At 29.4% G+C, this 20,384-nt stretch overlaps 1 protein-coding gene across 1 annotated transcript; it reads left to right on the forward strand.

Annotated features, from left to right (window-relative positions):
* The first annotated feature begins 3,490 nt into the window (after window positions 1-3,490).
* On the forward strand, window positions 3,491-14,098 carry LOC148312426 (4-vinylanisole receptor-like). Its single transcript, XM_088277328.1, has 9 exons — window positions 3,491-3,690; window positions 5,849-5,987; window positions 7,681-7,836; window positions 8,797-8,905; window positions 9,488-9,572; window positions 9,981-10,080; window positions 11,189-11,293; window positions 12,772-12,927; window positions 13,901-14,098. The coding sequence occupies exons 1-9, from the start codon at window positions 3,551-3,553 to the stop codon at window positions 13,955-13,957; spliced, it is 1,047 nt and encodes a 348-aa protein (XP_088133454.1). The 5' UTR covers window positions 3,491-3,550; the 3' UTR covers window positions 13,958-14,098.
* The last annotated feature ends 6,286 nt before the right edge of the window (window positions 14,099-20,384 follow it).

Consider the following 20,384-nt stretch of genomic DNA (forward strand, 5'->3'; position numbering starts at 1 on the left):
TCATCAGGGGTGTCAACACGTCATATCGCTTTTGAACACCCTAATTTCGTACCCTATCGTACAGTAAATCAAAACGGAACTCGTCGGCTTAGCCTGTAAAGTGGCTTAACTATATCGAGGAAACTTTGTAGGAGAAATATCTTGTACATACTAGGAAAATGAAAATAGTCATTCATATTGGAGTTAAACTAATACTAGCATAATGTCGATATCTAGTGGAATCGAAAAAATATATGAAATGTACATAAAAATTTATTAAAATACTATTTTCTAAGTATTTATATCATATAAAGTTTGAGTATTTCAGGGTATATGACCTAGCAATTAGATGAATAATTAAATAATCACTTTATACACAGGTGTAATGTTCATCATTCTGCGATTATTGAATATTATTATCATCGTTTTCGATGTCTTATCAAATTTATAAGTTAAGTACATAAAACATACGGGTTTACAACATGTTTCATGAGATTGATCATATATTAAGGAGAAAAAAATTGAGTAGTCAATCACGGGTAGAATGGTGTATGTTGCACGTTTGTAAAGTGATAACTTAACCAGTCTATGACAGGTTAAAAGCCCCTTAAATACCTCTCTTTCATTAATTGATTCGGCCACATTGTAGTAAAACCTATCCATTTTTAATTAAAATTTACTTAGTAAATACCTAATTTCTTAAAATCTACTATTCTCTCCCTATTGTCTATGTTCCCAGTGATAAGAAATAAAAATATTAAAAAAATATTTAAAATCAGTTAAATAAATAAATAAAAGAAACAGCTCCTACCCCCTCTTCAACCTTCAACGTCCCAAGGACCCAACTTTAAAATTTAGAATTAGCTTCATATACGGTGTTTGAAAATGATGCGGAATGCATCGAAAAACGTGTCACAGTAGATTTTAAGAAAAAGTGGTATTTACTAGGTAAATTTTAAAGAAAAAAAGTCCATATTCTTATTCAAATTTTCATGATACGTAGGTAAATAAATGGTTTTTGATGAAATATTTTGTTCATTATAATACCGTAAACTTGAATTGCCATGTATTTGTAATGTAATAACAAGTTTTATTTTATTTCGCGGTATCGTTTTAACTGACTGTAAGTCGTGACACGAAATTATGAACTATTTATATCGAATCAAATGACTTATAAAACGAAAATTGTTGATCAATTTTGTGTATTTGTCTTTCGATTCGATTCAACATCTGTTCGAAGAAGGTTATCGCTGTTTTGATAGGTATCAAGAGATAACTAACTGATACAAATCGTATCAATGCCTCTGAACATAATGGCTGAAACCACATCAGAAGATTATTTTAAGTTCGGAAAGTGCATGCTCGCAGTGTGGGGAATGTGGCCGAAAAAAGATCTTTCACCAGCGTGGAAAAAACTGTACAATATTTATGGAATAGTTGTTAGTATTATGGATCAATTTATAACCCTTGAAGTTCTTTTCCTTATCGTTCCAAGGAACGTTCCTTTTTATTTCATGTTAATCATAAAATAAGTAAATATTTGATAATTCTTAGTGAAATTATTATAACGTAATTTGAATTAATTTTACTTTTATGGTATAATGTATATATATACTATATTTTTGTTTGTAAACATCTTGCAAATATTGATGTTTACTTTTAAAAAGTTTATCCAATCATTAATATTTTATTGTAAATAAGTATTACAATTGTGTAAATTAATTATAAATATTTACATGGTCATCAAATTTGTTTTGCACAAGTATGAGACTATTTATATAGTTGGCAAGTATTCGAACATTATCGAGTGACCTTTTATTTCATCAATCTTGTTGTATTTACTTAGAGAGAATCATAGCACAAGATTGTCCCTTGCGAGAAAAATAAATGTGATAAGATACACGATGTCATCGAAAAAGTTCGCGAAGCTTTTAAAGCACATCAATAAATAGCTTGAAGAATAACTCAATTCATAAATAATTTTATTTTGATCTATGTCGAGTTCTAGTGATTTAAAATTCAAAGCCAAACCACGTATTTGGGAGAGTTCCCAAAAAAGGGACAATGCTTGTGTAGGCAAAAAATACTTAATAACAAAGAGCTTCATTAAAGCTTAAAATCAGTCCTCATTCGATTTGTACGTGTCTCCGTTCCTTGGTTTGAGTGTATTGAACTAGACCAATCGGGTTTTTAGGATGTATGCATACATATACGTTTCAGAGGATCGATTACTTAGGATCAGGCTTCTTGTCCTTCGATAAACCTTCAGATAGAAAAATAATTATCGAAATATAAATTAGTATTCAGTAAGAACTGTATAAAAATGAATATTTTAATTTTTTTATTGAGATAGATTTTATTTTGTAAAATTTTATATATCTACATATATCCAGTAAAAATAACAAGCTTTGTTCCATTAAATATATTATAAATACGAAAGGTTCATAAACATATTTTTTTTAGCTTCATTTATTTGTTAAATATTTATATGTACATACACAAACATACAATCATTTATAAATTCATAAATATTTTTTTTGCTGAAACCTACACAGCCACCATATGCGTCTTGTCGGTGCAGTTCTTTATACCTACTTTTTGTGTTGTTTTTTTCATTTTTATCTATTTTTGCATAAAATACATATAAAAAAGATATAAAAATAAACAAAAATGAAAAACAACGTTTTTTAATAATATTTAAATGATAACAATTTTAACACTTATCATTATTATTCTTATTTTTTAAATATAAGTATTAAAAAATTGAATTAAAAATAATAATATAAAATAAAAATGATATTTCCTGACGTTTCTCATGTGTGTGATAATAATCCAGGATTCGGACCTCACATACTGATAAAAGAGTTTCTGCTCAGTAAAGAGCTTCTTTTCATCTCACCAATAGATGTATTTAGTGAAGTTCTAGTGATTCAAGAACATTTTTCTAAATTGGTATAGAACTACTACTAATATATAGAACTTCTAAAAATTTGACTAGCGTGGTTGTCAATAATGGGTAGAATTGGTGAATGTTATACGTGCGTAAAGTAATCATTTAAACCAGCCTATGACGGTCGTCAGCCCCGTAAATGTCCATACTTCCATATTCTTCTTCATCTTTGATGAGATGTCAACAATTAATATGAAAAATAACTTCTAAAATTGGAGATAATCCAAAGTATTTGGTTATACTCAAAATGTTGTATTTAAATACTTCATTATTTACCCATTCCTTTCCTTTGCCCTTGGTCCATATTTTTGTTTACCCTTTTACCTCCGCCGGCAACAAATTAAAAATGGAAAGAGTTCTTCCCATGGTTATGTATTGAATTATTCTACATCCATACTTATTGTTTACTCTTGGGACCATCAACCCTTCGTTGTGGTTGAAGCAATTGTTAGATACGTAGCGATTGATTTTAATCACCCTGTACAATCTTTATTGTTTCGTTCTATTGAAATAGAAATATTTCATGCACTGAAAATTTTAACGTTAATATTTCAGATAATATTTGTAACCCTGGTACCCTATAACGTGTTCTCAGCCCTCGACGCGGCGGTACAGATCCAGATGGGAAGATGGATGGAGATTATGCCCAGCCTATCAGTAGCTCTGGCTATGTTTCTAGGGAGTATTAAAGTTGCTGTATGCCTGTACAATACGAACACTATTGATGGCTTCATGGAAATGTTTCAGCGGTCTATTTTCATGTAAGCTTTAAAAAATTCTTTCAATATTCAGGTGTAGATTTTTAACGTATAAATTTCATAAATAAGATTATCAGCACAATTTATACACAGAAACAAAGTTATAATTCAAGTGTAACTTTGTTTTAAAATCACTTTGTTTTAAGATCACAGATTTATGGTGATTTTAAAACAAAGTTACATTTTAATTACAAAATGGAAAATCACAAAGTTAGTGGTTCAAATATAAATTTTAAAGTTAAGTTAGAAAATTTGTCATCTTCATAGTGTAGTGGTTATCATACTTGACTACTATACTAGAGGTCATAGGTTCAGTTTTCACCGGAGTTGAAATAAATGATAGTATTTTTTTGATTCTTTTATTTGTTAAATATTACCTTAGATTAATATCTAAAACGCAGTACAGATGGCCTTGCCTTTATATTAAAATGATCAAATTATCATCGTATAAATTTGATTAATTGCTTTTTACATTATTGGGTGCGGATGGGTGAGTTATATAAATAAGTAAAAGTAAGGTCAGTAATTTTTCTGCCTCCGTAGTGTAATGGTCAGCACGCTCGGCTACCGTTCTGGAGGCCCCGGGTTCGATTCCCAGGGGGGGGTAAAATAAATATAAGTGATTTTTTCACTGTAATATTTATTTAATACTACCCTGGATTGGTACCTGAAGCGGAGGGCTGATCACCTTTCCTTCATGTGTAAACGATCAAGATAACGCTGCGTTTGTATGAAGCAGTGCCCTATGCACCATTGGGGTGAGGATAAGGGTTTTATTTTTATTTATTATTAAGGTCAGTAATAGCAATTAGTGGTTATAGTAATATGGGTCAGTCAAAGTATTTTGTAATTGATTTAATTAATTAAGATAATTAACTGAAAATTCTCAACCAAGTTTAGGCAAATTAAAAAGAAGAAAGTCTTAAATATTTTATAAAATTAGCTCTAAATCCATTTTCCTTGGGTTTAATTCGGAATGAAAATCACTCGATCTAGATTTGAAAAGCTTAGTACGATGTTAAAACGCAGAATATTTTAAGACTTTGTCACGAGCAGTTCGGCTACTTAAACTTAATTCCTGAAGTTAATCAGAATCTATTGAACGTGGCCACGAGAACTTGCAAACTTTATTTAACTTCAGGTTTTTCTCTGTAATTATTTGGATGGACGATTTTACGTGGTACGCTCTTTATCCCCTACTTTTACGCAACCTGACGCAGCTTTAAAGCGACAAGGAATGTTTAAGAACTACCCTTAAACCTCCACGAGTTTATTTATTAAATTTATGACTACAACATTTTGAGTGTGTCCAAATACTTGTTCACAAAATCTGGATTATCTCCAATTACAGGAGTTATTTTCATATTATTTTTTGACATCTCATCAAAGATGAAGAAGAATATGGAAGTCAGGGCATTTACGGGGCTGACGACCGTCATAGGCTGGTTTAAGTGATTACTTTACACACGTGTAACATTCACCAATTCTACCCGTTATTGACAACCACACATAAGTATTTGGACACACTCAAAATGTTGTAAATAAATTCTCTGGTCAAATTATAAGCTTAAATAATAAAAATGAAAATGGTATATTCTGGCGTTTCTCATGTGTGGGATTCGGACCTCACATACTAATATAGTGAGTAAAAAGCTTCATTACATCTCACCAATAGATGTCTCTAGTGAAGTTCTAGTGATTCAAGAACAAGGTTTCTAAATTGGTTCATATATACAGAACTTCCAAGAATTTGAGTAGTGTGGTTGTCAATAATGGGTAGAATTGGTGAATGTTACACGTGTGTAAAGTGATCACTTAAACCAGCCTATGACGGTCGTCAGCCCCGTAAATGCCCAGACTTCCATATTCTTCTTCATCTTTGATGAGATGTCAAAAAATAAATTTATGACTTTTCACCAATTATATTATTTATTAATATTATGCTTTTTCAAAATACGTTACCATAATTATCATCGTTTCCATTTTAAAAACTCGTATATTTTTAACATTTTTGATAAAACTACATTCAAAGATAATTTTTACCTAATTTTGAGTATTGTTTCATGTTGAATTATGCCCTAAATTCTCAAATTTAGGTCAAATTGATTTGTCTTTATTTGAATCGACTCATTATAGTTCTCTTTCACTTTGTTTCTTGCAGATACACGCCTACACCATTTTTTCGTCCAATCGATATTATTGAAAACTGCGTTTGGATTTATAACATGCAAACTTGCGTGTGTTTTGGACTGATTGGGATTCTCATAATGACTGATATAGATGCATATCTTAAAGATCCAGTAAGTGATTTCTTATATTTAAATATAAATTTTGTTTCAATGATTGAAGAAAACACTTCGTTTTTTACCACTTGAGTTTTATTATAGACTACATGTTTCAGAAGTTTAACTTCCATCATTCAGGTCTGTATAATAACTAAAATATAAAATTTAAAATTGTTCTATAAATAAGGAAAGGGGAAAGTAAGGGGAAGGGGTTAGTCAAGGGACGGAGTTTGAAAACAAATCTATTATATGATTTGCAAATGCCGAAAAATAATTACTAACAAGACCGCTATGATGTTCTTTAATTCTAATCTTTAAATTTCTCGCAGTTTGGCCAGTATATTTTTTATCACAATCTCCACACGAAATTTCATAAACACCACTTTTTTGTAATAAATCAATCTTAGATTTTGAGTTATCGAGGATTTTATGTAAATTATTATTTGTATAATATGCAGGTTGGATATTATATTTGGTTGGAATTTGCAAATCATATAAAAGATACTAATCACTCATTTTACTCTCATAAATTTAAATTATTACACCTTGTTCCATATAAAGGCCAAATTATGAATTATCTTGAAAATTTAGAAATCCAAAAAAAACTGAATTCTAATAATAATTTATTAAATAATATATTGTTTCAAAATTCTTCACCATTGCTTTCTATTTTTCCTTTGTTTTCAAACTCCGTCCCTTGACTAACCCCTTCCCCTTACTTTCCCCTTTCTTTATTTATAGAACAATTTTATATTTTATATTTTAGTTATTATACAGACCTGAATGATGGAAGTTTAACTTCTGAAACATGTAGTCTATAATAAAACTCAAGTGGTAAAAAACGAAGTGTTTTCTTTAATCATTGTAACATGTCTTACCACAAAGTTAATGCCAAAACAATAAATAAAATAAATTTTGATTAAATGTTAAGGTGATGTTACACAATTATAAAAATGACTAGTGAGAGTGGTATTTTATAATTATACCACAAAATTAATAATGCATGAAAAGTACAGTAATTATTGAAAGTATTAAACCGGTATAACATAAAAAGATGTAGGAAAAAACTTACTTCGATAGACGTTGATGATTTAAAAATATAATTTTTATAAGATAAGGTGTCAAATAATAATATATAAAATTTTGTTGAATGTAAAGATTTATGGTACATATAAAAGCGGTGGCGGGCAAATGGCCAATATATTTTTCATGTGATCGAGGGTTTTAATGAAAGAACCTTCTTACGAGTATATGTATGTATCCCTTTACCGTTTGTGTTTTCTACTTTTTCAATGAAAAATAAACAATATGTTTAATGTATTCGAAGCGTTATTTAATTTACACCCTTTTTTCATTCATTGGTATCAGTCACTTTGTGACTAATATCTTTTGTGTGCAATACCTATCCGTTTTAAAAAATAATTTTACTCAGTTCATACCACTGTTTCTAACAATCATCTGTGAAGTGTAGATTTCACATATAGTGTTTGAAAATGAAGCGGAATGCATCAAAATCTAAATTTTTCAATTTAACATTTCGTTATTTCAAAACTAAAATTTTTCTTACAACAAAAAAAATCTTTAACTGACTTGGCAATGATGATTTTACTAACGACTACAACTTCAAGCGACAATATCTTTTCTCTTTTGATATTAAATGGTTCATTTGCTTATTTAAAAAAAAAATAATGTATTTGTTCCTTTTCAGATTTTAAATGTATCAAATAATTCAAGTATTCCAGTTCTACCATTCATTAACTGGTTGCCATTTGATTACTCATATTCTCCAAGTTATCAACTTGCTTTTTGTATGGTAAATTTTTGGTTTTTCGTCTCTGCCGATCTCATATTTGTTTATGATACCGTAAGTATACTAACACATTAAATACAACTTAAATTTTAAATAGAAATAACACACTTTATAAAAATAAACATAGAACCATGAGATCGAAATCATAAAAAAAAAACTGAATAAAGCATACGGGTTTAAGTACCTTGTTTGATCAGAGTAACTAGTATTTTATTGAATATAGCTCAATATATGAAAAATTGAAGCTTTCTTAATTTCTTAAAACAATAATTTAATCTTCATTTTTTCATTTTGCTTTATAAATTAGACTTATTTTATTAATATAACATACAAATGAAATCGCTTTTCGGCTAGTATCGTCATCTTCACTATATGCATTATATAAGTTACATACATGCGTTTTCTGTTTTCGTTTAAAAGTCAGTCATTTTAATTGGTTTTGCAATGTGTTTGTTTTTTCTGGTGTGGAGATAAATAATTTTTCATCAACATTTTTTCTAATTTCCGGCTTCTTCCAGTAGAAGGGTCTTTATTTAAGAATAATGAATCCAGATTCTTAGCTAAGCTTAGGCCTGCCCGTATTTAAATAAAAGATAAACCTTACTGCTATTTTCAACACAATTAACCTGATATCTTTTGTATATCGTGGTCGTACAGGAGAAAGTGACCAACTAACAAAACGTAAAATGTTCAGGAGGGCCATTTATGTCACTTTCGCTCGGTAAGAAAATAAACATCAATGCAGTTAATCATTTTTAACTAGTCAAAATACTATAATTCCAAGTTTAAAGCTAGAAAGATATCAAATAGTCAATTATCATGTTTTTGTAATAAATGCACTTGGTCACTTTCTCCTGTATGACTACGATATTGTTTTGAGAAATAAAAAGTTTTTTTTTGATCCACGCTTTCAATATTCCAAACATGATATCCTTTGTTTCTAATGATATCGAAACTTCACCCGCGAGTTAAAAAAATCTTAAAAATATGTTTATAAACATTATATTGTTGTAGATTTGTATGGGTCAGATGATTCATACTGCAGGTCAATTGAAAATACTAAACGCAGCTTTGAAAACCATTCGCCAGAGAGCAGTCGTTGAATCGACTGAATTATCTCAAGGTAAATAAAACAAAATATTGATATATGTATCCAATAGATTTTATCAACTAGGCACATTTTGTTAAATGAGAGAGAAGAAGGATATAACGTAGAGAGAAGAAGAAAGAAAGCTATACATTCCGACTCCACGGGAGTGGAACAAAAGAGAATGATATATTTACAAAAAGATATAATAAGATTGTGTTGAGCATGCGTCGAGCATGTTATAGATGTACATGTCAGACGCTATATATGGACAGTTGAGGTATCGCGGGTTGTACATGTAATATTACCAATGTGTTTTAACTAACTCAACGAATCGACAATAAAATCTGGATCTACAAAGATGCAACTTTTTCTCGCTATATCGAAAACGCACATATATTTCATATTTAAGTTATCACAGACCAATAATATCAGTACCTAGTACCAATTGAAACGCGAATCAATTATACATTTTAGAAAATTTTGTATTTCTTTTGAGATGCTTTCTCTCTTTCTCCCGGTCCATTAAATAAAATCTCTCTTATTCTTATTTATTAAGAAGTTTTACTTACATACTTATTTGCGCATTTTTTTAATGACATTGAAGTAAAATTATAGATGGGAACCCTTCTGAAAGTGACATAAACAAGTCAATCATAAAAATGTTTCGGAAATGTGCTATGCATCATCAGTCCATTATACAGTTGAGTATATATTTTTAATCAATTCTTAAAGCATTTTTTACAAAATATATCTTACCTTCTATGGTAAATGACGGATGAACAAATTCAATACACATGCAAAGGAATAAAAAGGTTAAATATTTATTAAACTTTATAATTATGTTAACAGAAGCTATACATATATGAAATGTTTATTTTAAGTGAAACTTGTGAGATTAAAAAAAAATATGTTAAAAAAATAGTTCTGTTCGTTATATAAATAAACCGCAAAAAATAATATTTGTGCAAATAAACATAATAAAATAATCATGAAACCGTTGTAAAGTATAAACGTTAAGCTTAACAAATGTGAAAATTCACATTTTATAATAATTTTTCAGAAAAAGTCTTTCACATTTCAATAATAAATTGTCTTTTTATACTTTCAGATACGCCAAAGATTTTCAAAAATTGTATTCTACAATAATATTTTTACAATTTTTCATAAGCTGTTTGATGATTTGTTTCACTATTTTGATTGTAACAAACGTGAGTATTTTGGCACCAAGATTCTACATTATTTAAATCTAATACAAGTTATCGTTAAATGTGTTATAAGGGTAGGTTATAAAAGTCAAAATAAACTATTATTATGATCAAAGTACTTGTCAAATTACAAAGTTTGCTGCTACTATGAGCACAACAATCGTCAAAATTCGACGAGTATTAATGTCATTTAGTGATAATAAAGTTTATGATTACCACGAGCAAAGCACACAATGGTAATAAATTTTTCAGTTACCAAGATCGAAATACTCGCCAAATGACCATAAAGTTTACAACGTACGTCGAATGATGTCGAATGATAGATAAGTTTACAGTTACATCAAACAAAAAACTAATGATATGACAATGAAGTTTACAGTGAATACAAGCAAAATAAACGTCAGATGACAAATATATTTATTAATATGTATAAAATGTTCATCTGTTGAAATAGATGCACATGAATTGTTTGATAATACATGTACAATATGTCAAGTGGTATTAAAATTATTAAGCATTACGTTAGATGCATAGACAAATAAAGATACATATAATATGTGTCGCCTTCTTTCAAAATACGCCAGATCCATGTTAGTCGATTTTACAAAAAATGCGAAATTCTCCGGGAACATTTCTGTTTAAAAAAATTGTCTATCTTTAGAAAAAATGTAACGAAACAGAGAACTTTCCCATTTTTTGATTTATTTTAAGTTAAAAAAAAAACACGAGATACAAACCGATAGTGACGTCATATTAATTTTTTACCTATCCCCGCTCTTTGGTTGGCCGATACGGGTCACAAGGCAAGTTTCATTAAAAAGTGGAATTTGAAATACAAATCGGTTTTTAAGTATTTTTTAGCAGGGTTTTCAGGTATATAAATATTTTAAACATTAAAACACAATTGGCATTCCGTTAAAGTATTTATTTTATATTCTTTTAAAATTGGATCTGGCGGATGTTTAAAGTAGGCGACATATATACGTTCAACATAAAATTCAATGAAAATGAATAAATTTTGTACACTGATATGTTCTTGGTAAGGTGACCACTAGTGTTTTAAAAGTTTATTTTTAAAAGCACTAAACTAATATAAAAGTATTTTTTTCAGAATGACTCTCCTGTTTCTAGTCGTGTGACGTGCTTGATAATTTTACTCTGCAGCATGTGGGAACTGTCAGTATACTGCTATTTTGGAAATGAAATAATTTACGAGGTTGAAACTCCTTTATAATCTTGATAATAATATTTGGGGTGTTTAGAAGAAAAATGGTTAAGAAGAAAAATGGAGAAGTCCATATTTTCTGAAATCGTCGATGAGAACAGCCAATTTCCTCCTAGGAAGACCTTTTATAGATATGATCTCCCACCTATATAGTAATGGTGATAAGATTATGAATCTCTTGAAGCAGTCAAACTCTGATCTTTAAATGGACCTATATTTTTATGTGATATAATGAGTGTTACCTCTTAGTTTGTTAAAAATCTAATAAAAAAATAGAAGATATACTTTTTTGCTCGGGAGAGTTATCGGATTACCAAAAATTACCAAAAGATATTACAGAAAAAACTTAAGCAAAATCATGTTAAAGGATATGAAAGATTTTCTTTTAACTTTAAACTTTATTACATAAAAATACGAAATGTATGTAAATAAACAAGATTGCATTTTTAAAGTAGCATTTTACTATTTTAAGTAAGTGACGTATTATTATTTAATGTGCTGTTAAAATAAAGTGCAGAAAAATAATCAGTATCATTATTTATGAAAAACTTAAAACTTAGCGAAAAAAAAAGTTGACGGACTATATAATCTAATTCAATTAGTGATAAGCCTTGGAATGGAGACTAGTTATGACGTCACTAACTGTTAATATTGATTGTATTTTAATAAAAATTCTTACATGTCTTAATTAAAAGATTTATACATATATTTTCCGTATCTGAGCATTCCAGTGTCATAAATTACAAACTTTGAAAATATTATATATCTTCGAGATTCTTAAATGATTTTTCAACTCCAAAATTCAATACTAAGCAATTTCAACAAAACTTCAAATATTTGGGAATGGAATATCTCAATAACCTCCCTAAAGAAATTAAAAAATAGAAGATATAGTAATTCTTAAGAAAAAAATTAATGCCCATTACATATAAATCTTGAAAAAAATTTATAAAAAAGACTACTATACCATTAATTATATAAAACATTAAACCATGAGTGTAAGTCCCTCTCCGAGCACAAGAGTTCAGTTTCTTTTTTGGAGAGGCACAGCGAATCTAAAACTCAAATTTTGCCATATGTATATACGTTTAGAAAATGTATTTTGTTGTACTTTAAAATGTTAATGATATTAAACAAATAATAAAAAATTAAAAAATTAAAAACTAAATAAGACATGTTTAATATTAACTTTGTCCGCCTCCGTAGTGTAATAGTCAGCACGCTCCGCTACCATACTGGAGGTCCCGGGTTCAATTCCCAGAGGGGGTCAAATAAATATGTGATTTTTTCACTCTTATATTTATTCAATATTACCTTGGACTGGTACCGGAAGCGGAGGGTTGATCACCATTCCTTCATGTGTTAACGATCAAGATAACACTGCGTTTATATGATGCAGTGCCCTATGCGCCATTGGGGTACGGATAAGGGTTTGAATGAAATATTTAATATTTATTTGGAATTTTCAGAGCAATCAATTGTCCCAGGCGATATATATGAGTGAATGGTGCGAAATGGAGACCAAAGTAAAGACTCACATGCTGATTATGATGGCAAGGGCGCAAAAACCAATAATTATTACTGCGGGCAAATTTTTGCCTCTATCACTGGAAACATTTTTGACGGTAATACAATACAATTACGTAAAATAGTGACATTAATTTTTATAAATTCCGGTTTTACTACGCGGTGGGCGCTAATTTCGAGTATAATAACATATCACTCACCTTATCTACAACATTTTGAGTGTGTCCAAATACTTGTTGACAAAATCTGGATAATCTCCAATTACAGGAGTTATTTTCATATTATTTTTTGACATCTCATCAAAGATATCAAAATTATCTGGTCGAATTATAAGCTTAATAAATAATAAAAATGAAAATGATATCTTCTGGCGTTTCTCCTGTGTGTGATTATAATCCAGGATTCGGACCTCAAATACTAATATAAGAGTTTCTGGTTAGAAAAAAGCTTCTATACATCTCACCAATAGATGTCTCTAGTGAAGTTCTAGTTATTCAAGAACAATGTTTCTAAATTGGTTCATATACATAGAACTTCCAAAACTTGAATAGTGTGGTTGTCAATAATGGGTAGAATTGGTGAATGTTACACGTGTGTAAAGTGATAACTTAAACCAGCTTATGACGGTCATCAGCCCCGTAAATGCCCATACTTCCATATTGTTCTTCATCTTTGATGAGATGTCAAAAAATAATATATTAATTATTATTCGTTCCGGTTTTACTAAGCGGTGTGTGCAATACTTGGCATAATTTTGAATTCTTTTTCTTCTTACGCTTATAAGCATCCAATGGTGCATAGGGTACTGCATAGTATATGTTAGAGACTTATAGTGTATGTTAGAGACATGTGCCTCTTTTCCGTTTCACCACAAATTATTAAGACACACTCAAAATGTTGTTCTATTTTATTAATATTTTCTTACATTTTCGATGGTCTTTATTGTAGTCATAGTACTTAAATTCTAGTCTACAGAGTTAAATACATATTTTTGAATGTTGACTTTCAGTTGTCTGTTAGCATTAAGGAAGTAGGCTCCGAGAAATAATGTTTTTTTTATTTATTTTTCAGATCCTCAAAGCTTCTTACTCGTACTACGCATTTCTGAGAAACGTATCAAATAATTGAATTGTATAAAACTTTCTTTTTGTTTGTTGATTTGAATTCTGAAAGAAAAATGTTTTCAGTAAATAATAGCTACAACTTCTCAAACAGAATAAGATTCGTTTGTTTCGTAAAATGTTTACCAAAATAAAAATATTAGAAAGTTTAATCTCGTTTTTTTGTTTTTGTTTTTGAACATGATAAATTCTTACGATTGTAATCATACGTTCGTATAATTAAAAATATATAGATTTCAGAGGAAAAAAATGCAGCTTATCTTAGTAATTATTATTTTTGTGTGAATAATATGCTCGTACCAGGGAGGTTTAAGTTGTATCATATTGCTAATTATAATTTAATCATTTAAAATTTAATTTTCCATAAGAAAAAATAACAATATATTTTTTTTATATTTACTGAAACAAGTAATAAATCTATTATTAGATTAAAACCAATATTTTTAGCTTTTTCACTTTATTTATATTTGACCAGCAACCGGCTTTCGTCGTTACCGACATCATCAGATTGGTCTGATGTCGGTAACGTTGTTGGTAACGGATGACGGTAACGGTTGTCGAAACCCAGTCTGATGATGTCGGTAACGACGAAACCCGGTCGCTGGTGAAATAAAAATAAAGTGGAAAAGCTAAAAATATTGGTTTTAATCTAATAGTGTATTAAAATGCAATTCCATCACGAAGTGTCAGTGGATAGTTTAAATCTATTAAATAATAAATCCATAAAAAATAATTTAAAGTTAAAATATGGAAATGGTTTAAGCAAACATTTTACTGTCAACAATAGTATGAAAATAATTGGGTTATTTCTAAAGTGCTGACTTCCTAAACATTAATAAAAAAGCAACAACAGAATATAAATACTTATGCCAAAAATAACAAAAAACCCATCGAGGTTTCTATAGTAAAAAGTATGTTATTTGTTAATCCGTTTATTATAATAAACGTCAACAAAATTGTTGTTACAATTATTGTTCGCTAATAAAAAAACAAAACAAAACTTATTCAAAATGTAACATATCGCTCACTCCTTTCAAGAACGTCATTAATCAAAAATCGTCAATTTTCAATCGTGCATGTTTTCGGAACACCCAGAAAATGTACTATATCCCAGCAAAAGAAGCATATTTTTAACTAAATATTTACCTGATACAGGGCAGAAAGTGTTGTTTTTTGTATTTTCAAGAAAAGGTATTGTTTAATTATTTTTTTGAACGTACTAAATATTTTTCAAATGGAGAAAAAATTTTACCTTAAAAGACCCGTTGCACAGTAAAAAGTTCAATAAGTGGCTTGATATTTATTTTTAATACATTGTATCATATTTTTAAACTTTAAAAACGTTCTCCTGAAAAATCAAGTTTTGTGATTTATGACGTTCTTGAAAGGAGTGAGCGATATAATATACCATAAAGCATAAGTTACAGAATCTTATAAGACTTCAAGCCAATTATTTATCTATTATCAAGTGAATTACTCTTTACACCAAGGATTACAGTTCGTAAAAAAACTTCATTCCTAATGATTTTTTTTTGAGACGACTTAAACAAAATACTAAATTGAACTTTCATTGAACCTGATCATTAAATAGACATCATAAAAAAATGCCAAATTTATGTTGGTAATATCACCTACAAACTCGATATCATTCATTAAAGTATAAGCCTTGAAATAGCAACACTGACACCCCCTGTATTATATATCTCCCGATGACGTAATCAGTGGTACAGCACCCGCGGGATGCACGATAATTTCACCCTCCATCGGACAAGCATCCCTTTCTGGAACAAAATATACCTACTTAAATATACGTGCAACACATCTACCTATATAAAAATGTAGGTACATGAATGCATACATGTACAGTTTTTATAACATACTATGTATTCTTTTTACATTTGAATTACTGCTTTTATGCTCTGAAACGAGTGAAATAATAAAGAATCAAAATTATTTATCATGGACTGAAATCAGTCGAAAAACGAGATATAAATTTGAATTATAGAAAGAGTTTTTTTTCTACAAGTGATAAATCGTTTTGTATAAATTAAATCGTATCAAACTTACAAATGCGAAATTTTTGCACTAACGCCATATTTGGAGCAATGATGACGTTCAAGGGTTTCGTTAACATTTTTATTAGACCTTTACTAATTGGAATACTACAATAATATGTAGTTTTCCAGAGTTCGCATTTTTGGTTACTTAATTTATAAGAATGAATATTATATATATACAAACACACGCCAACACACACACGCACACACACACACACACACACACACACACACACACACACACACACACACACACACATAAAAATGTGAATAATCTTTACGCTACCGCACTGTAATGGAAAGCTCGATTCATTACTGACTATGGGATAGTTAAAAATATTTATAAAAAAAATATCTTTAAGATGGTATGGACATGTGGAGCGAATGTATAACAAGGAAACGACTGAGAACATATATTTGGCATTTGTGAACCGAAAAACAGAACAAAGACGACCAAAAAAAGATTGACACGATCAGATGAATCAGAACCTAAAATCTGATGGTGTCGAAAGTCTACGCAATCGGAGGGCATGTATGTACGCCCTCCGATTGCATGAATAGATGTTTGGACGTGAAGAAAGCTAGTAGTGTATGTCATGTCATGACAAAAGAGTGTGGTGTTCTATCCCTTCTGCCTACCTCTGCAGAGAAACGGCTTGATAGTAGAAGTATAAATGTAGTAGCCTTTGATTACCATGCTGGTCTCGGGTTCGATTCCAAAAGAAATATGAGTGATTCACCACCATTTTTATCACCATCCTTGACTTGTAATTAACGATCAACATAACACTTCGTCAATACGATGTAGTGCCCTACGCACAATGGGTGCGGATAAGGGTCACAAGAAACAAAATTGAACTTGTAATAGAGTCTTATTATAGCCTGTTTAAATAATTCCGTTCAATTTCTGGCAGAATCCTTCAGTTTCAGTATTTTATGCTTAGTTATATAAAGGCGGTTAGTTAAGCTTTTAAGGACTCGGGTCCAGATATTTAAAAGTTTGGCAAAACGTTTTAAATATTTAAACAGCCACTCAAACCTTTTCGGAGGCTGATTACTAATTTATTAAAAATTTATCTATTTTAGTACGATACCCTCTCAAACCCAAATTTCCCTGGGCTATTATTTAAAATTACCAAAAATATTTTTACGCGTTGGAAGTTTTAAAAATTATAGCGTTAACAATGTGAATTCAAAAATAGCACTTAACGTTAAACATAGTTTTTTAAATAAATAATTACTCTATTTTTTACACTATTCCATACAAATATAGAAAAATCTCATTAATTACGTCACGCATAAATTAAAAGTTATTGCACTTTAGGTAGGAAGAGAAAAATAAATTGAGATAATTCAATTTCGTGAAAAAGAAAATGTCTCTATTTTACAAGTAAAATTAACCGTTTTTATTTCCATCGTAATCTCAACATAAATGAAGATTTTGATTGAATTCGGCATACATAAGCTGTCATAGGCTGGTTTATGTAATCACTTTATTTGACTTTGTTTTAAGTGTAATATGTACAAGGGGGGTAAAATAAATATAAGTGATTTTTTCACTGTAATATTTATTCAATATTACCATGGCCTGGTACCTGATGCGGAGGGCTGGTCACCTTTCCTTCACGTGTAAACGATAGAGATAACACTGCGTTTATATGACACAGTGTCCTATGCACTTTTGGGGTGCGGATAAGGGTTTTATTATTATTATTATTTAAAAAATCAATGAAATTTATAAGATACCGTTTTCCATGAAAAATTCTTAACAAATTCTTTATTCACTAACGGTTTTTGGTGTGCATTATGGTGTGCATTACTTATGAATACAATTTCTATAAAAACACACTGCATACTTCAAAAGCGGATAGTAAAAAATCTGAACTTGCCCAGAGTTTTTTATTGGTTAAGTTGAGAGTTAAACCCTGAAATTCCTACATTTTTAAGGCAGAAATGATTCACAAAATAATTAAATATTATGATAGAGTTAACAATGTTGATATAACACGGTATCCTTTAGAGAGTTTTGAGAGTACAAAAATATAAAGTAGAATTAGAGGACTAAATAGTAAGTTATTTGACATTCGTAATACCTTTCAGTCTCCCGAGATACAATGAGGTATTTATTTATAGTATTTAAACATTGGACTGTATAATTTTAGTATTTCATTGAGTACAAATGAATTAATTATTTTAAAATGTACACTTACAGATTAAAACAGTGTTCGATAATATAAGTGTGAAAGTGTTTATTAAGTTGAAAATTAAGAACGAACTTATTTTAAGCTTTTTAAGTAGACTTAAAATGCCAGGGTCGTAACATTCAATTAAAGTGTTTATCTGTTATATTTATTAATGATCACTTTTTTCAATTAATTGATTAAGCAGTCAATATGCAGTAGAATCTATCCATTTTTTTAAATATCATTTTGGTATACAATTATTTATTAAAATCCATTATGACAAGGGTTCGACGAATTCCGCATTAAAATATTTGAAAATGATGCGGAAAGCATCAAAACACAAAATCACATTTTTCTACGAAATAATTAAATGATTTTGAAAAAAAATGAGTTATTAGAAGGGTTAAAGTAAAAAAAATATTTTAAATATCCTAAAAACAAACATTCTTTAATATACAATATATTCTTTAAGATACATACAATATGCATTCTTAAAAAAAATCTGTCATGGAAAGACGTGTTACCACTGCGGCGGTCGGTCGGTAAATAAATTATATCTCTCGTTGTATCTCCTTTGTCTTAAATCTCAATTAATAATGAATTGTCTTCTTACAGAAGATATCGCCTTAACCTTGGAAGCTTGCGACCGCCCACAACCCTTAATATTATACTCCCCTGGTGTTGAAAGAACAGGTCTAGGATTGTTAGGGATTGCTTGTAAAGCCTAGTATGTTTTCATGGCGGGTAGCCTGATATTGTGGAGTGTGCAAGAACAGAATAATTATGAATAAATTTGCAACAGTTACCTAATGAAGATATGTAGCTATCACTGAGACATTGTTGGAAACGATTCATAATATATTCCTTGCAATATTTCATGATTAGTTTGCGACTGTCCTGAACACATAATAAATCTTTTACTTGCTGTGTCTTGGGTCGCGGAAAATGCGATACATCAACACAGAATGTACAATTTTTTGGGAAATTTAATATTTACATATTTAGATCTCCCACACGATGGACCAGTAAATTTAATATTCTCAAACCTTACTGAACTGAAAACTAATAAAATTCGCTATTTCAAATATTTTCATTACTGTCCCCCAACAAAATATTAGTGGCTACAGCGTTTTGCAACTGGAGGTCCCGCATTCGATTCCCAGCGGGGTCAATATAAAGTGATTATTATTGTAACTCATATATATATATATATATATATATATATATATATATATATATATATATATATATATATATATATATATATATATATATATATATATATATATATATATATATATATATATATATATATATATATATATATATATATATATATATATATATATATATATATATATATATATATATATATATATATATATATATATATATATATATATATATATATATATATATATATATTACCTATTAAGTATCTGAAGCTTATGACTGATCACCATTCCTTTTATTGATTTTCTTGAATTTATACTATACCCGTTGATTATAATGGTAAGAAGAAGATAAAGACTTTTTAAAAAGAAAAATCAATAATTTCCCTTCGTTGTTGCAAGTATGGAGATTATTGATTTTTAAATCATGCTTTTATAGGATAAACGATTATTACCACGTAGAGGAAACGTCTTTTAAACATAATTATTTAGCAGTTTTGAGTACCAGGGTGCCATATTTGATCGGTCATGATTAAATGCTCATCGAACTGTTGTGAACATAGTAGTGAAAACTATGATAGAATGAACATCAATATCTACTTATCCACATTCTGCTCAATATGGATAACTAATCATCAGAACATCGCTAGGACCGATTTGAAATCTTGTTCAAGATATTTCCATACAACGCGCATCGTTCAGTAAGCCTTAAACATGATTTTAGCTGAAGCTCTCACCACGGGACCTGCAATGAAGACTCTTCTAGAACTTTATGAAATTAAACAACTTTGTTTTAACCACTTTTTTATTATTAGTACACTTGAACCTTCCAGTTTCGACAAGAACATGGTCATCAACAGGGTTTATCAAATTCTTAAACATTAAATTAGAGTATTTTAATGTTTTCAATGTTTTAAAATTTGATAAACTCTGATTATGACAAGGTTCTTGTCGAAACCGGTAGGTTAAAGTATACTTATAATAAAAAAGTGGTTAAAACAAAGTTGTTTAATTTTATAACG

Source organism: Brachycentrus maculatus, unplaced genomic scaffold, assembly GCF_059751285.1.
Source record: "Brachycentrus maculatus isolate JH-2025_06_01 unplaced genomic scaffold, ASM5975128v1 h1tg000041l, whole genome shotgun sequence".
In the NCBI taxonomy this organism is placed as follows: Eukaryota; Metazoa; Arthropoda; class Insecta; order Trichoptera; family Brachycentridae; genus Brachycentrus; species Brachycentrus maculatus.